Source organism: Nomascus leucogenys, chromosome 2, assembly GCF_006542625.1.
Source record: "Nomascus leucogenys isolate Asia chromosome 2, Asia_NLE_v1, whole genome shotgun sequence".
In the NCBI taxonomy this organism is placed as follows: Eukaryota; Metazoa; Chordata; class Mammalia; order Primates; family Hylobatidae; genus Nomascus; species Nomascus leucogenys.
In genome coordinates this window covers 5,524,566-5,536,881 of record NC_044382.1, presented here as the reverse complement: position 1 = coordinate 5,536,881, position 12,316 = coordinate 5,524,566, and the positions used below count along the sequence as shown (strand labels likewise).

The 12,316-nt window shown below is 37.9% G+C and overlaps 1 protein-coding gene across 2 annotated transcripts in view; it reads left to right on the top strand.

Moving 5' to 3' along the window:
• CREBRF (CREB3 regulatory factor) overlaps positions 1-8,629 on the top strand; it is an 85,735-nt gene extending 77,106 nt beyond the window's left edge. For both annotated transcript variants that reach the window (XM_030825010.1, XM_030825014.1), the window contains exon 9: positions 3,008-8,629. In XM_030825010.1, coding sequence (XP_030680870.1) covers positions 3,008-3,123 — 116 coding nt within the window. In that variant the 3' untranslated portion in view covers positions 3,124-8,629. The remainder of the gene's footprint in view (positions 1-3,007) is intronic.
• The last annotated feature ends 3,687 nt before the right edge of the window (positions 8,630-12,316 follow it).

Sequence of the window (12,316 nt, the reverse complement as noted above, 5' to 3'; positions counted from 1 at the left end):
TGCTTTTTTTTTTTTTTTTAGAAACCAGTCTCGCTCTGTCACCCAGGCTGGAATGCAGTGGTGCTATCATAGCTCACTGCAGCCTCCAACTCCTGGACTCAAGCGATCTTTCAGCACCAACTCCCAATTATCTAGGACTACAGATGTGTGCCACCATGTCCAGCTAATTTATTTATTTTTATTTTTATTATTATTTTTGAAATGGAGTCTCACTCTGTCTCCCAGGCTGGAGTGCAGTGGCGTGATCTTGGCTCACTGCAACCTCTGCCTGGCAGATTCAAGCGATTCTTCTGCCTCAGCTGACTCCCAAGTCACTGGGTGTACACCACCATGCCTGGCTAATGTTTTTGCATTTTTAGTAGAGAGAGGGTTTCACCATGTTGGCCAGACTGGTCTCAAACTCCTGACCCCATGTGATCCACCCACCTTGGCCACCCAAAGTGCTGGGATTACAGGCATGAGCCAGCTCACGTGACCAGCAGCAAACTTATTTTTATGTTTGTAGAGACGAGTTCTTGCTGTGTTGCCCAGGCTAGGCTCAAGTGATCCTTCCGCCTCAGCTTCCCAAAGCACTGGGATTATAGGCATGAGCCACCCCACCCAGCCCTCATCAGTTGTTAATATTTTGCTACATTTGCTTTATTTCTACCTCTATCTACATGTATATTTTGGACAGGGAATATTTGAAAATAACTCGTAAAAATCATGATTCTTTATCTCTAACTATTTTAGCCTGTATTGCTTGAAAACAAGGACATTGTCTTAGCCACAATGCCAGTGTCACATCCTAGTGCTTCAACATTGATATAATATCTAATATGGAATCCATTTTCCCAGTTGTCTCAATAATGTCCATTATAGCATTTTTTTGGTTTTGTTTTTTTGTGTGCGATCCAGTCGAGGATCATGCATTGCATTTAGTTATATCTCTTCTTTTGTTTTCTTTAGTCTACATCAGTCTCCTCCCCATCTTATTTTATTTTTATGAAAAATCCAGGTCTTGTAAAATGTCTCAACATTTGGATTTATCTGTTTCTTCATGACTAAATGCAGTTAGATTTTCTGGTAAGAATGCATCATACATCCTTTTCATTCCATCAGTCAAGAGGCACTTAATATCAGATTGTCTCATTTGGTCATGCTAAGTTTGATCACATGGTTAAGCTTGTGTGTGTGTATGTGTATATATATATATGTGTACGTATATATACATGTATATACGTGTATATACACACACACGTTTTTTTTTTTTGGAGATGGAGTCTTGCTCTGTCACCCTGGCTGGAGTGCAATGGTGCAATCTCAGCTCACTGCAGCCTCTGCCTCCTAGGTTCAAGTGGTTCTCCTGTCTCAGCCTCCTGAGTAGCTGGCATTACAGGTACCTGCCACCATGCCCAGCTAATTTTTGTATTTTTAGTAAAGGCAGGGTTTCAACTTGTTGGCCAGACTGGTCTCAAACTCCTGACCTGTGCTCTGCCCACCTCGGCCTCCCAAAGTGTTGGGATGACAGGCCTGAGCCACCACGCCCGGCCAATATTTTTTATGATATCTTTTGTCTTCTTCCTATGAGCAATGACAAATATATTTCTTTCTTTCTTTCTTTTTTTTTTTTTTTTTTTGAGATGGAGTTTCACTCTTGTTGCCCAGGCTGGAGTGCAGTGGCACAATCTTGACTCATTGCAATCTCCGCCTCCTGGGTTCAAGCAGTTCTCCTGCCTCAGCCTCCTGAGTAGCTGGGATTACAGGCGCCCGCCACCATGCCTGGCTAATTTTTTGTATTTTTCGTAGAGACAGGATTTCACCATGTTGGCCAGGCTGGTCTCAAACTCCTGACCTCAGGTGATCTGCCTGCCTTGGCCTCCCAAAGTGTTGGTGTTACAGGTGTGAGCCACTGCACCCGGCTGACAAATTCTTTTTCCTTTCCCTCCCCTCCCCTCCCCTCCTCTCCCTTTCTTTTCCTTGCTTTTTTTTTTTTTTTTTTTTTTTTTTTTTTTGAGACAGAGTTTCACTCTTGTTGCCCAGGCTGGAGTGCAGTGACACAATCTCGGCTTGCCGCAACCTCCACCCTCCGGGTTCAAGCGGTTCTCCTGCGTCAGCCTCCCAAGTAGCTGGGATTATAGACATGTGCCACCACACCTGGCTAATTTTGTGTTTTCAGTAGAGACGGGGTTTCTCCATGTTGGTCAGGCTAGTCTCGAACTCCCGACCTCAGGTGATCTGTCGACCTCAGGTGATCCGCCAACCTTAGGTGATCCGCCTGCCTCAGCCTCCCAAAGTGCTGGGATTACAGGCATGAGCCACCGCGCCTAGCTGACAAATATATTTCTATTCCCATCCTTTTTATTTTTCTTAATACTTTAAAAAATGTGCTTATACCTCTGTTATTTGATTTACTGATTTTATCTTTTGGTCTTACTATGGAAGATGAGGAAGATGAGAAAATCTACATACTTATGCTGCTCCCACCTTTCTCCCTCTTCTCTTCCAACATTTCTTATTCATTCATTCACTTTTTTAAATGAAGAAAAGGAAACTTAAACTGTATCCAGTAATTATAAAAATGACCCAAAACATCCTGCAGGTCTGTATTTTCAGTTTCATGGGTGAAACCCACCCATGGGACTTGGTGAGTTTAGAGTAATTGGAAGAGACTGGCTGAGAGAACAGGGAAAAACCAGGGCATGGGAAGCAGTGCCTGCTGGCAGGCTTTGGGTTTGGGTTTGGACTGTTATTTGGGCTGTTACACTTGTCATCTACCTCACTTTAAATGTTGGTTTATGATTTTTCATGGCTATTCTTGGTTTGACTCTTCTAATCTTAAAATTTTAGACAGTAATATGAAGGGTAGCATTGTTTTCTGAGCTGCAATAACAAGTGCCAGGGAATTCATTTGGGACCAGTATCAAGCTGAGGGCCACACCTGAACCTCAGTTGTTACCAGCTCCTTCCCTTCCCTTCATGGCCTTCCATTTCTGTGTCTAGATGTGCCTTTTATTCTTCTCTTCAGGTCTACCAGTTGCTGGGCAAACCTCAGAATTTGTTAACCAAGTGTTAGAGAAGACTGCAGAAGGGAATCCCACTGGAGGCCTTGTAGGATTAAGGATACCAACATCAAAGGTGTAATCAGCCTCATTGGACCACTGGTCAGAAATGTCTGCGTTTTGTCACGTTATCCATTGTAAATTTTCATTCTGTTTTGCATGTCAGTTAGCATTATGTAAACATTTACAATTAGGTTACATTGTTTTAATAACTAAGTAGCATAAGTGAAGCATGATCCAAAATACTTGATTATTGCATTTTCAGAGCATAAACCATGATTAAAACTGCTACTGGCATCAGAATTGAAAATCATACGTTTAAGTAAATGTTTAGATACAGATTACAAAAATCTGTTAAAGCAAAACATTTTGGAGGAGTGAAATAGTAAAATGCCAAGTATTGTGGCAGATTTATGCTCTGAACCACACAAAAAAATTGAGGAAGCGTTTTTTTAAACAGTCAGTTTAAATTGTTTTTAGAATTACTGCTTTTTGTTCTAATTTTCCACAACCATTAATCTCACTTGAATATGGCACACCCAGCACTTGTGCCTGTGGGCCATATTAGATGTTCATTGTCAGAGCTCAAGATGATATATATAAATATATATATATATATATATACACACAAATGTCTGTGCAAGTAAGAAAAAAAAAGCATATTCTTTGTGCCTTGTATTTTGGGGAAACTATAAAACTGGTAATATTTTGTATGATGAAAACCCTAATGAGAAAAAACAAGATATATAGATGGAAAAATTATGGGGTTTAAATGTTTTTTGTTCCAACTCTTTTTCAGATTTTTTGAATGTATATAGGACTATGTTGAAATGTAGATATATGCCACAGAGTCTGTGTATTGTATAAAAAACAAAACAAAAAAACAACAAAAAAAAGATGGCTTTAGAAAACTCATATTTCGGTACTTGACCGGAAGAAGACAAATACTTGCACATTATTGCGATTGTTTTATTTTTTGTACCAAAGACAAATGCAACTGATATGGCAAACTGCCAGTCTAAGTAAAGTTTTGCACAGCTTACATGATACTGTATGAATGTATGAAAAAAAGGAGAAAAAAAAGAAAAAAAAAAGGTCAGGGTTAGGGATCTTACTGAACTGTGAATTTTATTTCTGTTTGGGTCCAATTATCTACAGAAGGAGCATCCATACATACAAATATTATTTTGCTGTTCCTCTAGTTCGCTTCCATAGTAGATAAGTTGGTGGCCATTTAGATGTCTTTTATTTCTGCACTTATTGTAGGAAATTTTAATATATTTCATTTTAGTAAGCTATTGGTAAAATAGTTTTTGACTTTGAAAATTAAAATGTTTATTTAGCTTATTGTAGTATACTTCCACCAGACAACAAAATAGATTATTTTTATTGTATTATGTATATATATATATGTAAAGAAAGAAAAAAGCTAAAAATATCTAATTCTTTAGTTGCCACTTTTCCAATTGATGTATTATTGTGCATGTAATATTTTCAAAGATCAACACAGGCTTAAAACAAAAACAATTTATAGATTTTTATATTTTTGTACAGGTATTTTCAAACTAGCTTCTTCAAACTTAACATGTGACTTATTCTTCTATAGTTTCTAGAATTGAGAAACATTAACACGTTTAGTTTTTAGGTGCTCTTTTTTGCTCATATAAAACAGCTTCATTAGTCAGTGTGTTAACTGTGTTCAAGCTTTACCTCTTGATGAGAAATTTCTTATGTCAAGGCAGCATTATAAACCTTCCCCCACAGATTTTTCCATCCTGTCTCTCTTAACTGTTTTATTCTTAAATCTTGTGTTTTGAACTCTGAAAACTGGTGGCTTAAAAACTAAAAAAAGAAAAAAAGCATATTTAGCAAGGAAAAAAATACCAAAAATTTCAGGCATAGCTGCTGGAAAAATATTTCTCCATTACCCACTGTAGGATTTATTTTTTAATTATACTTTGACTATAAAGTGTCAAAGTATAATTTGTTCTTTTCTTTTACTTTGATGCCCCATTTGTAAGCTATAGCATATGAAGCTATAGCTTGTGAAGGTTTGATCTAGAGCACCCAGTAACAAATGAACAATGTTGCTTACCTGCTTCTTTGACATCTTAAAAAAGAAATCCAAGGAGGATTGTAAGGATTGTCTTACCACCGTAGCTGAACTGTGATGCACAAGATTTTTCTATGTGTTTGGTGGAAATGTACCTGGTTAATACATTCATGCTAAACAGATGATAAGCTCAAGTGTAATGGTTTAATAGAATGTAAGTTCATCGTTTAAAGCTTTTCCTTTTTAGGTGGGAGAAGGCAAAGCACAGGCTTGCAAGTTGGAAGTATATGAAGTCTTGACAGAGTGTCTGGTAAATTGAAAGTGTTTCAAACTATGGCAGTTTTGCAATCAGGTGAAAATCACCTCATGATATTCAGCTGATGAGGTTTATAAAATTGCCCCTTTCTAGCTGCTCTGTTAGGAATTCTGGTTTTTGATACTTTTTTCCTGTCTGAAAACCAGAATTTGATTTTTTGGTCTTGCATTTCAAAAAAAAAAAGACTTTGAATCTGTTTAGTAGATTCCATATTCTTGAGTTTCAGTGTTTTATATGTACTACTTAAGTTAAATAGTTAAAAGCTTTTAAATAGTTGAGCTTTTTAATGTTGACACTTTATTTTGTACCTATTTATATATGTATGTATATCTTAGAAAAGCACTTTGTTAAAAAAAATTGCATTTTATATGATTCCTGCCATTTGCTGCTAAATCTGGGCTGGTCAGAATGCTGCAGCGATACTTGATCTATATAAAAACCTGGCAGTAAAATGTAGAGTGAAAGTTAAATCCTCTTGCTGTTTTAACTTTATCATAAAGATGACATAGGCAAGCTGTGCAGCTTTACATTTTAACCAGGGGACTCTGTGGCATTTAAAACCGTCTAGAAATGGTTGTACTTTAATGCCAGTAATAATCTGCTTCCTCTATTGTCATTAAAATATATACGTTTAGTGTATCACACAAACCAATCTTATAAGGGTAATGTAAAAACCCCAACAATTGTACATGTTCTGTTTTTGAAAATTGTGGCATGTATTTTTGGGTGAAGATCATTAGAGAAGAGTTCTCTAAAGGTTTTCTGTGTTCATACATGGTATACAGATAGCTCATAATGAAGTCCAGAATCTTACTTTAAGTGAAGGCATTGTGAATTCACCTCAAGTAAACCCATTGTTCCAAAGCAATTATAAACTTTGACTCTAGTACTACTATGATTTAAAAAAAACAAAAACCTTTTTTCTTAGTTTCAGATACACTGGATTCTTTATAGAGTTTGTCTCCATATGAAAGCATGCTGTCCAGTCGCTCTTGTTAAGATCTTGTCTGAGTTTTGAATTGGGTGCCACACTTTTCCAGTCAATATAATTGCTTGTTCTACTGTACCATGTATGATTCTTGTCCTTTCCTATATCCTTCATGACAGATTATGATGTGGCTTTATATTGTGCCTTACTTGTACATTTAAAACTAAACGTCTTCATTCCCTTCCACTTCCTACATCTTTAACTTTGACCTTTTTGGTAAAAGAATCAGAACTATTACAAAAGCATCATGAAGGATTTCAGATGGGTATGGTTTCAAATTCCCTGTCTTTATAGTTATTTTATATTTGTATGAAAGACCAGTTTTGGATGGTCTTTGAATATAAGGGGGAAGGATTAGCAGTAATTTCACTACATCCCTTTTCTCTGACTTTCATGCATTTCTCATACATCTTCTTTCTGATGCTTGACTTTATTTGCTTCCTAGCAATAGTCTGCATTTAAAGAAAGGTGTGTTCAATTCATCAGCTTGAAATTGACTATTTCATTTTTCCAGGATTTTTTAGGAGAAGAGTACCCATTTTGTTTTATAAAAACAGATGACAAGTCTCTTTAAAAGAAACAGAAGTACAGTACTTTTGAAATACAATGCTGTTAGTTTGGATTTCTTTTTATATATATATATATAATATTCATACAATGATCTGATGTTTGCCTTCATTAATAAAGCTGTTAGTTTATTCACCAAAATGTCAAGAATGGATGTGCTTTTCTTTATTCCACACATTTAAAAAAATTTAGCTGCTAAGATTAGTTAATGTTATAAGAAATGAATTCAAGTTGCCTTCAGCAAGAATTAACAAAAACTTATGTTCCCTTTCTTTATATAGTTTCCTAAAATTCTGTTCAAGTATTTTCTAGTTAATTATGTAACAGAATGTTAGCATCTCTCCATATCTTGAAACTTGAATTTTGAGAATGCATTGAATTATGCTTTCAGTGTTAAAGTAAAAGGTTTCAATTATCCTTCTAGTGAAGTCTGTTGTGGAATACCATTTCCCATGGAACTGAGGCCATTTCCACAACTTTGCACAGAACTGCAGTCTTGTTCTTCCCTTCGATCATGACAAATAAGTCTCACACAGTGCCGTAATACTTGTGGATTCTTTTGTAATCTTTGTAATCTTAATAAGGGCATTATGAGAAGACGACTCCATGTTTTTTTAATACTTCAAACACATTGGGATGTAACAATGAATGTCAACTGTAGGAATGGTTGTTTCGTTTTAAGGAATAAGCATGTTGGGGAAAGATGATGAAAATGTACTACTGAAAGTTACACACTTCCATAGGCAAATGGGATTATGTGTTGAAGCATAGTCCTCATGCTTAATAAACTGACTGAAATCGTAGAAATTACACCTAGGAACTGAGCTAGGCCAAATTGCCATTTTTGTTTAGAGAGTTTTGGAGGTAGTAGTGAGGGGATAGAACCTTAAAACTACTTCCAAACAGTATTTTGGAATTGAAGACTTGGTAACTAGTGAAGAACATCAAAGTTGGGTATTTCAATGTGCCAAGTTTGGGTGAACTAGGTTCGGTTTGCCTCTTTCATAACAATGTAAACACAATGGTGTAGTTAATTAAATTCTGGGTGGATAGGAGCAGGACTGATTACTATGTCTTGCCCTTCGCCCTTTGTTTTTTTCAGAACCAAATAACAGAAATGTGTATGTGTGTACTGTATCTGCCTTTCCACCCATTTTTATGACACTGTATTCCACTGCCTGCTTTTTTACCTTCTTTTCCTAGGATTTGTCCTACAGCTTAGTATTGTGGTTGACAGCGATACTAGGGCTGACAGCACAGAAGTCACAAGAGAAGAGTGGAAGGGCAAGAATTCAAAGCATTTGTTCATACAATGTAGCAACCTCTTTTGCATAGTTGCGTAGGATCCTGTTTGTAATGCTATCATAAATATTCTGTAGTTGTTTTTTTTTTCTCTCCCAACTGGAGCTATGACACTTTTTATTGGATTCAGTCTTGTCTCTTGTCTAGAAAGAACTTTACCTTGTTGACGCATGAGCTGTTTAAAAATTATCCTATTAAATGTTGGTTAATAGTTGTGCAGTTTTTCATTTCAGATGGAAAGGCAATGCAAATTTTGCCTTTGTTTTCTGTCACCTTCCCACCCCTGAGCACTTCTAGTCAGATACAGATTCATCAGTGTATGCAACATCCTTTGTAATTTAAAATAAAAAAAGATGAAAAGAGAAGGTTCTGAACTGTTTGCCTCATGTTTTCGCCCTTCCTTTATGTACTTGTATCTTGCTTACCTAGGTAACCATCCGCTCCTCAAGATAACCTATTCCAAAGAAATTCCAAATCACAGAGAGTGGTGAACTGCTGGTCTGCTGCCCCTCTCATGGTAATAATCAAAGAGCTAACATTTTTTTGACACTATAGGTTGATTTTTCAATATTTTAGTGACATTTAGCTATTATATAGAATTATTTGTTGATGTAAGCATTTGCATTCTTCACAGCTTAGAGGATATTCTTATTTCTCCTCTTTGAATCTTTGGGCAAGTGTTCTGCATGGGAAATAAAATATTTTGGGTCTCTCCTGATTTAAACGTTTGTATGTGTTTGTGCGTTTAATCATTCTAAGTAAGTCTCCAAGCTAAGCTGGGCGTATACATAGAGCCTTAAATCCAGAGACCTAAATGAAGGCTTCCATCAGAGTATGTGGCTGAAAGTCAGCCAGCAAATATTTGTTGAACACTTACTCTGCCAGGACCTGTGCTAGGTACTGGGCAATAGAGAGATGAAAGAGAACTCCAGGAACTCACAGCCAGCATGTGAACAGGATTGCAGAACAACACAGGAGCTGTTAGAGATATGCAAAGGGCTCTATGTACGTTAATGTTGCTGAGATGTTTTCAAGGACACAGGTACCACATCCAGTGGCGTATATTAGAGAATTGATAGACTTGTGTTCTTAGTATTCTGGACCCTTGAAGAAACCCTCTTTGTTTCATGTGAGTGACATTGGGGCCATCAGGAAGCAAAGGGGAGGGGCATGGCCTCCCATGGACTGGTTCTGCATCAGGACTTGACCTCTAAAGACCACTGCTCACAGGATCCTCTGTCAAGGTCTTGAGACTGTTAAAGGGCTGGGTGAGCCAGATCAGTATAGTCCTTAGGAAACTAAACCTGTGGATAGCATCCAGTTAGATGGGTCATTCAGCTGGTGAGCTGTTCAGCCACAGTACAGTGGAGAATTTGAAAGAAAGAAAATGGCTGGGAAATGCTGTAATATCCCAGCTAAAAGGTTCAGAGCAGGAAGAAGGTGTTAGAAAGCCCTAGGGGAGCGAGTGACATTCCTTAAGACTCTGCTAGGTGCTTTTTTATTACAGGAAACTCAGCTGCCATTCTCAAGGGCCCAATGAGGCTGGTGGTCATGTCCATTTTACAAAAGAGACTAGACTCAGATGAGGAGACTAGCCCCAGACCTACCTTACATGATTATAGAGCTCCAATTCAAACTCCAGTCAGCTTGCTGCACTACAGAAATAATTCGTATTCATCTTTTTGGGATCAGGCCAAGTCACAGGCAATATTTGGAAGAATGTCTCTGTAGCGGGGGATAAAGGCCTTAGAATCTAAAAACCAAAAAGAATTAAAGCCAAAACCTAGCAGATAAACAAAAGCTGGTCTAAGGATCAGTGGGTAAAGGTGATAAGGGAAGCAAAACAGTTGAGAGGAATCAGTGATTGGGTGTAATGATCACCAGACTGCACATCTGTTCCTCGAAGATGGCTTCTAGCTTAAGGTTTAGGATTGGGTCTCCTTATTGGAAGGAAGTATATTGGAGGGTAGAGAAAAAGGGAGCTTATGTTTTCTTTAGCTGCAGCATGGAGATGCAACTGGGGACTGTTGATTGCATACGAATATCCAACAAGAAGCATGATGTGAAAGACCTGCACGTGCACAGGTCTGCCAACTGCTGGCTTTGGGGCTTCTCTGCTGTCCTAAATAGGGAGCTTCTGTGTGAGTATCCAAAACATTGGAGTGACCTGAAGAAAGTAAACCTCAGTTTCTTTAAAAGGTTTTAACCTTAAAATATTACCAGGAGTAAACTTAACAGAAAACGTATACAAGGCCTAGGATAAAGAAAACTTTGAAAGTACTGTGAAGGACACAGAAGGAAACTGGAATAAATTGAAAGATACACCAAGTTCTTAACACAGGAGCAGTGACATAAAACTAACAGTGCTAAGTTAAATTAAAAATATAATGTTGCTAAAAAGATGTAATGTCATCCTAAGAAAACATACCAAGAGGGTTAAAAAAGAAAGTTTACACAGGGATACAATAGCTGGAAGATGCTGGTAGGCAGTGGGGGTGAGGGGGCAGTGATGCAGGGGACAAGGGGAAGAGGTATTTAATCCTAGCAGATATTAAAAGTCATTATAAAACCATAATAGTTAAAACTGTCATTTTGATGCTGAATAGGCCAGTCAAGCAGAATAGAAGGTCCAAAAGTAGACTCAAATATATACGACAATCTAGTATGGCAAATGTGGCATCCAGAACCAGTGAGAAAAAGGTAGACTCTTCATTAAATAGTATTGGAATAACTGAGTAACCTCCGGAAAAAGTAAAATTGAGTCTATATCTCACACCATAAGCCAACATATATTTCAAAATAGATAATGATCTAAGTGTAAAAAAAAAAAAAAAAGCTACAAAAAACCACCCATAAAAACACTACAAGGAAATGTGGGCAATTCCTTTAAATCCCTGTAATTTGGACCCCGAATCCAGGAATCATAAATGAAGATTGATAAATTCAGTGTCAAACAAGATTAACAAAATAAGACCAAAACACCATAAGCCAAATCAAAGTTCTATAGACTTTTTAAGGCTGTAGATGTCTTTAAAAAAAAAGAAATGAAAACAGAAAAGCTTTGAAACTCATCTCTAAGGACTAATCTTCCTAATATATAGAGTTCCTGGAAACGGATATGAAAAAAACCAACAACCCAATAGAAAAATGAGCAGGCCGGGCGCGGTGGCTCACGCTTGTAATCTCAGCACTTTGGGAGGCCGAGGTGGGCGGATCATGAGGTCAGGAGATCAAGACCACGGTGAAACCCTGTCTCTACTAAAAATACACAAAAATTAGCCGGGCGTGGTGGCGGGCGCCTGTAGTCCCAGCTACTCGGAGAGGCTGAGGCAGGAGAATGGCGTGAACCTGGGAGGCGGAGCTTGCAGTGAGCCGAGATTGCGCTCCAGCATGGGCGACAGAGCGAGACTCCGTCTCAAAAAAAAAAAAAAAAACAAAAGAAAAATGAGCAGACAATAGAATAAATGCAAATAGCTCTGAAGCATAGGTAGAGTTTCTCAGCTTCCTTCATGATCAGAGAAGCGCAAACTAAAGAAGGCATTTTCACCTAATCAGATTGGCAAAACTTCCAATGTTTGTTAACCTATCGTGTTGACAAGGCCACAGGAAACTGGCATTTATGCCATATTGCTGGAGGGAGTATGGATTGACATAATCCCTATGAAGAGGAATTTGGTAATATGTCAGAATTTTTAAATGCATATATCCTTTGACCTAGCAACTCCATTTGCTCTGGGCAAGTCATTATTCCTCTCTGCCCCGTTTTTACCTCACGGAGTTGTTGTGAGAGTTAAGCAAGACACACATGAAGCGCTTAGTACAAAGTTCCTGGCACATAGGAAGTGCTCCCAAAATGTGGGCTAGTAGTAGAATAACAGCAGCTAACGGGCATTGAGATCTTACTATATGCCACATTAGCACACTGTGCTTGGTGCTTTTCATGTATTATCTCATTTAATTCTCCAATCTGTGAAGTAGGCACTATTGATTATCACCAGTTAGCCTCTGAGGAGACGGAGGCACAGGCATGCGAAGTGTGCGGTGGATAG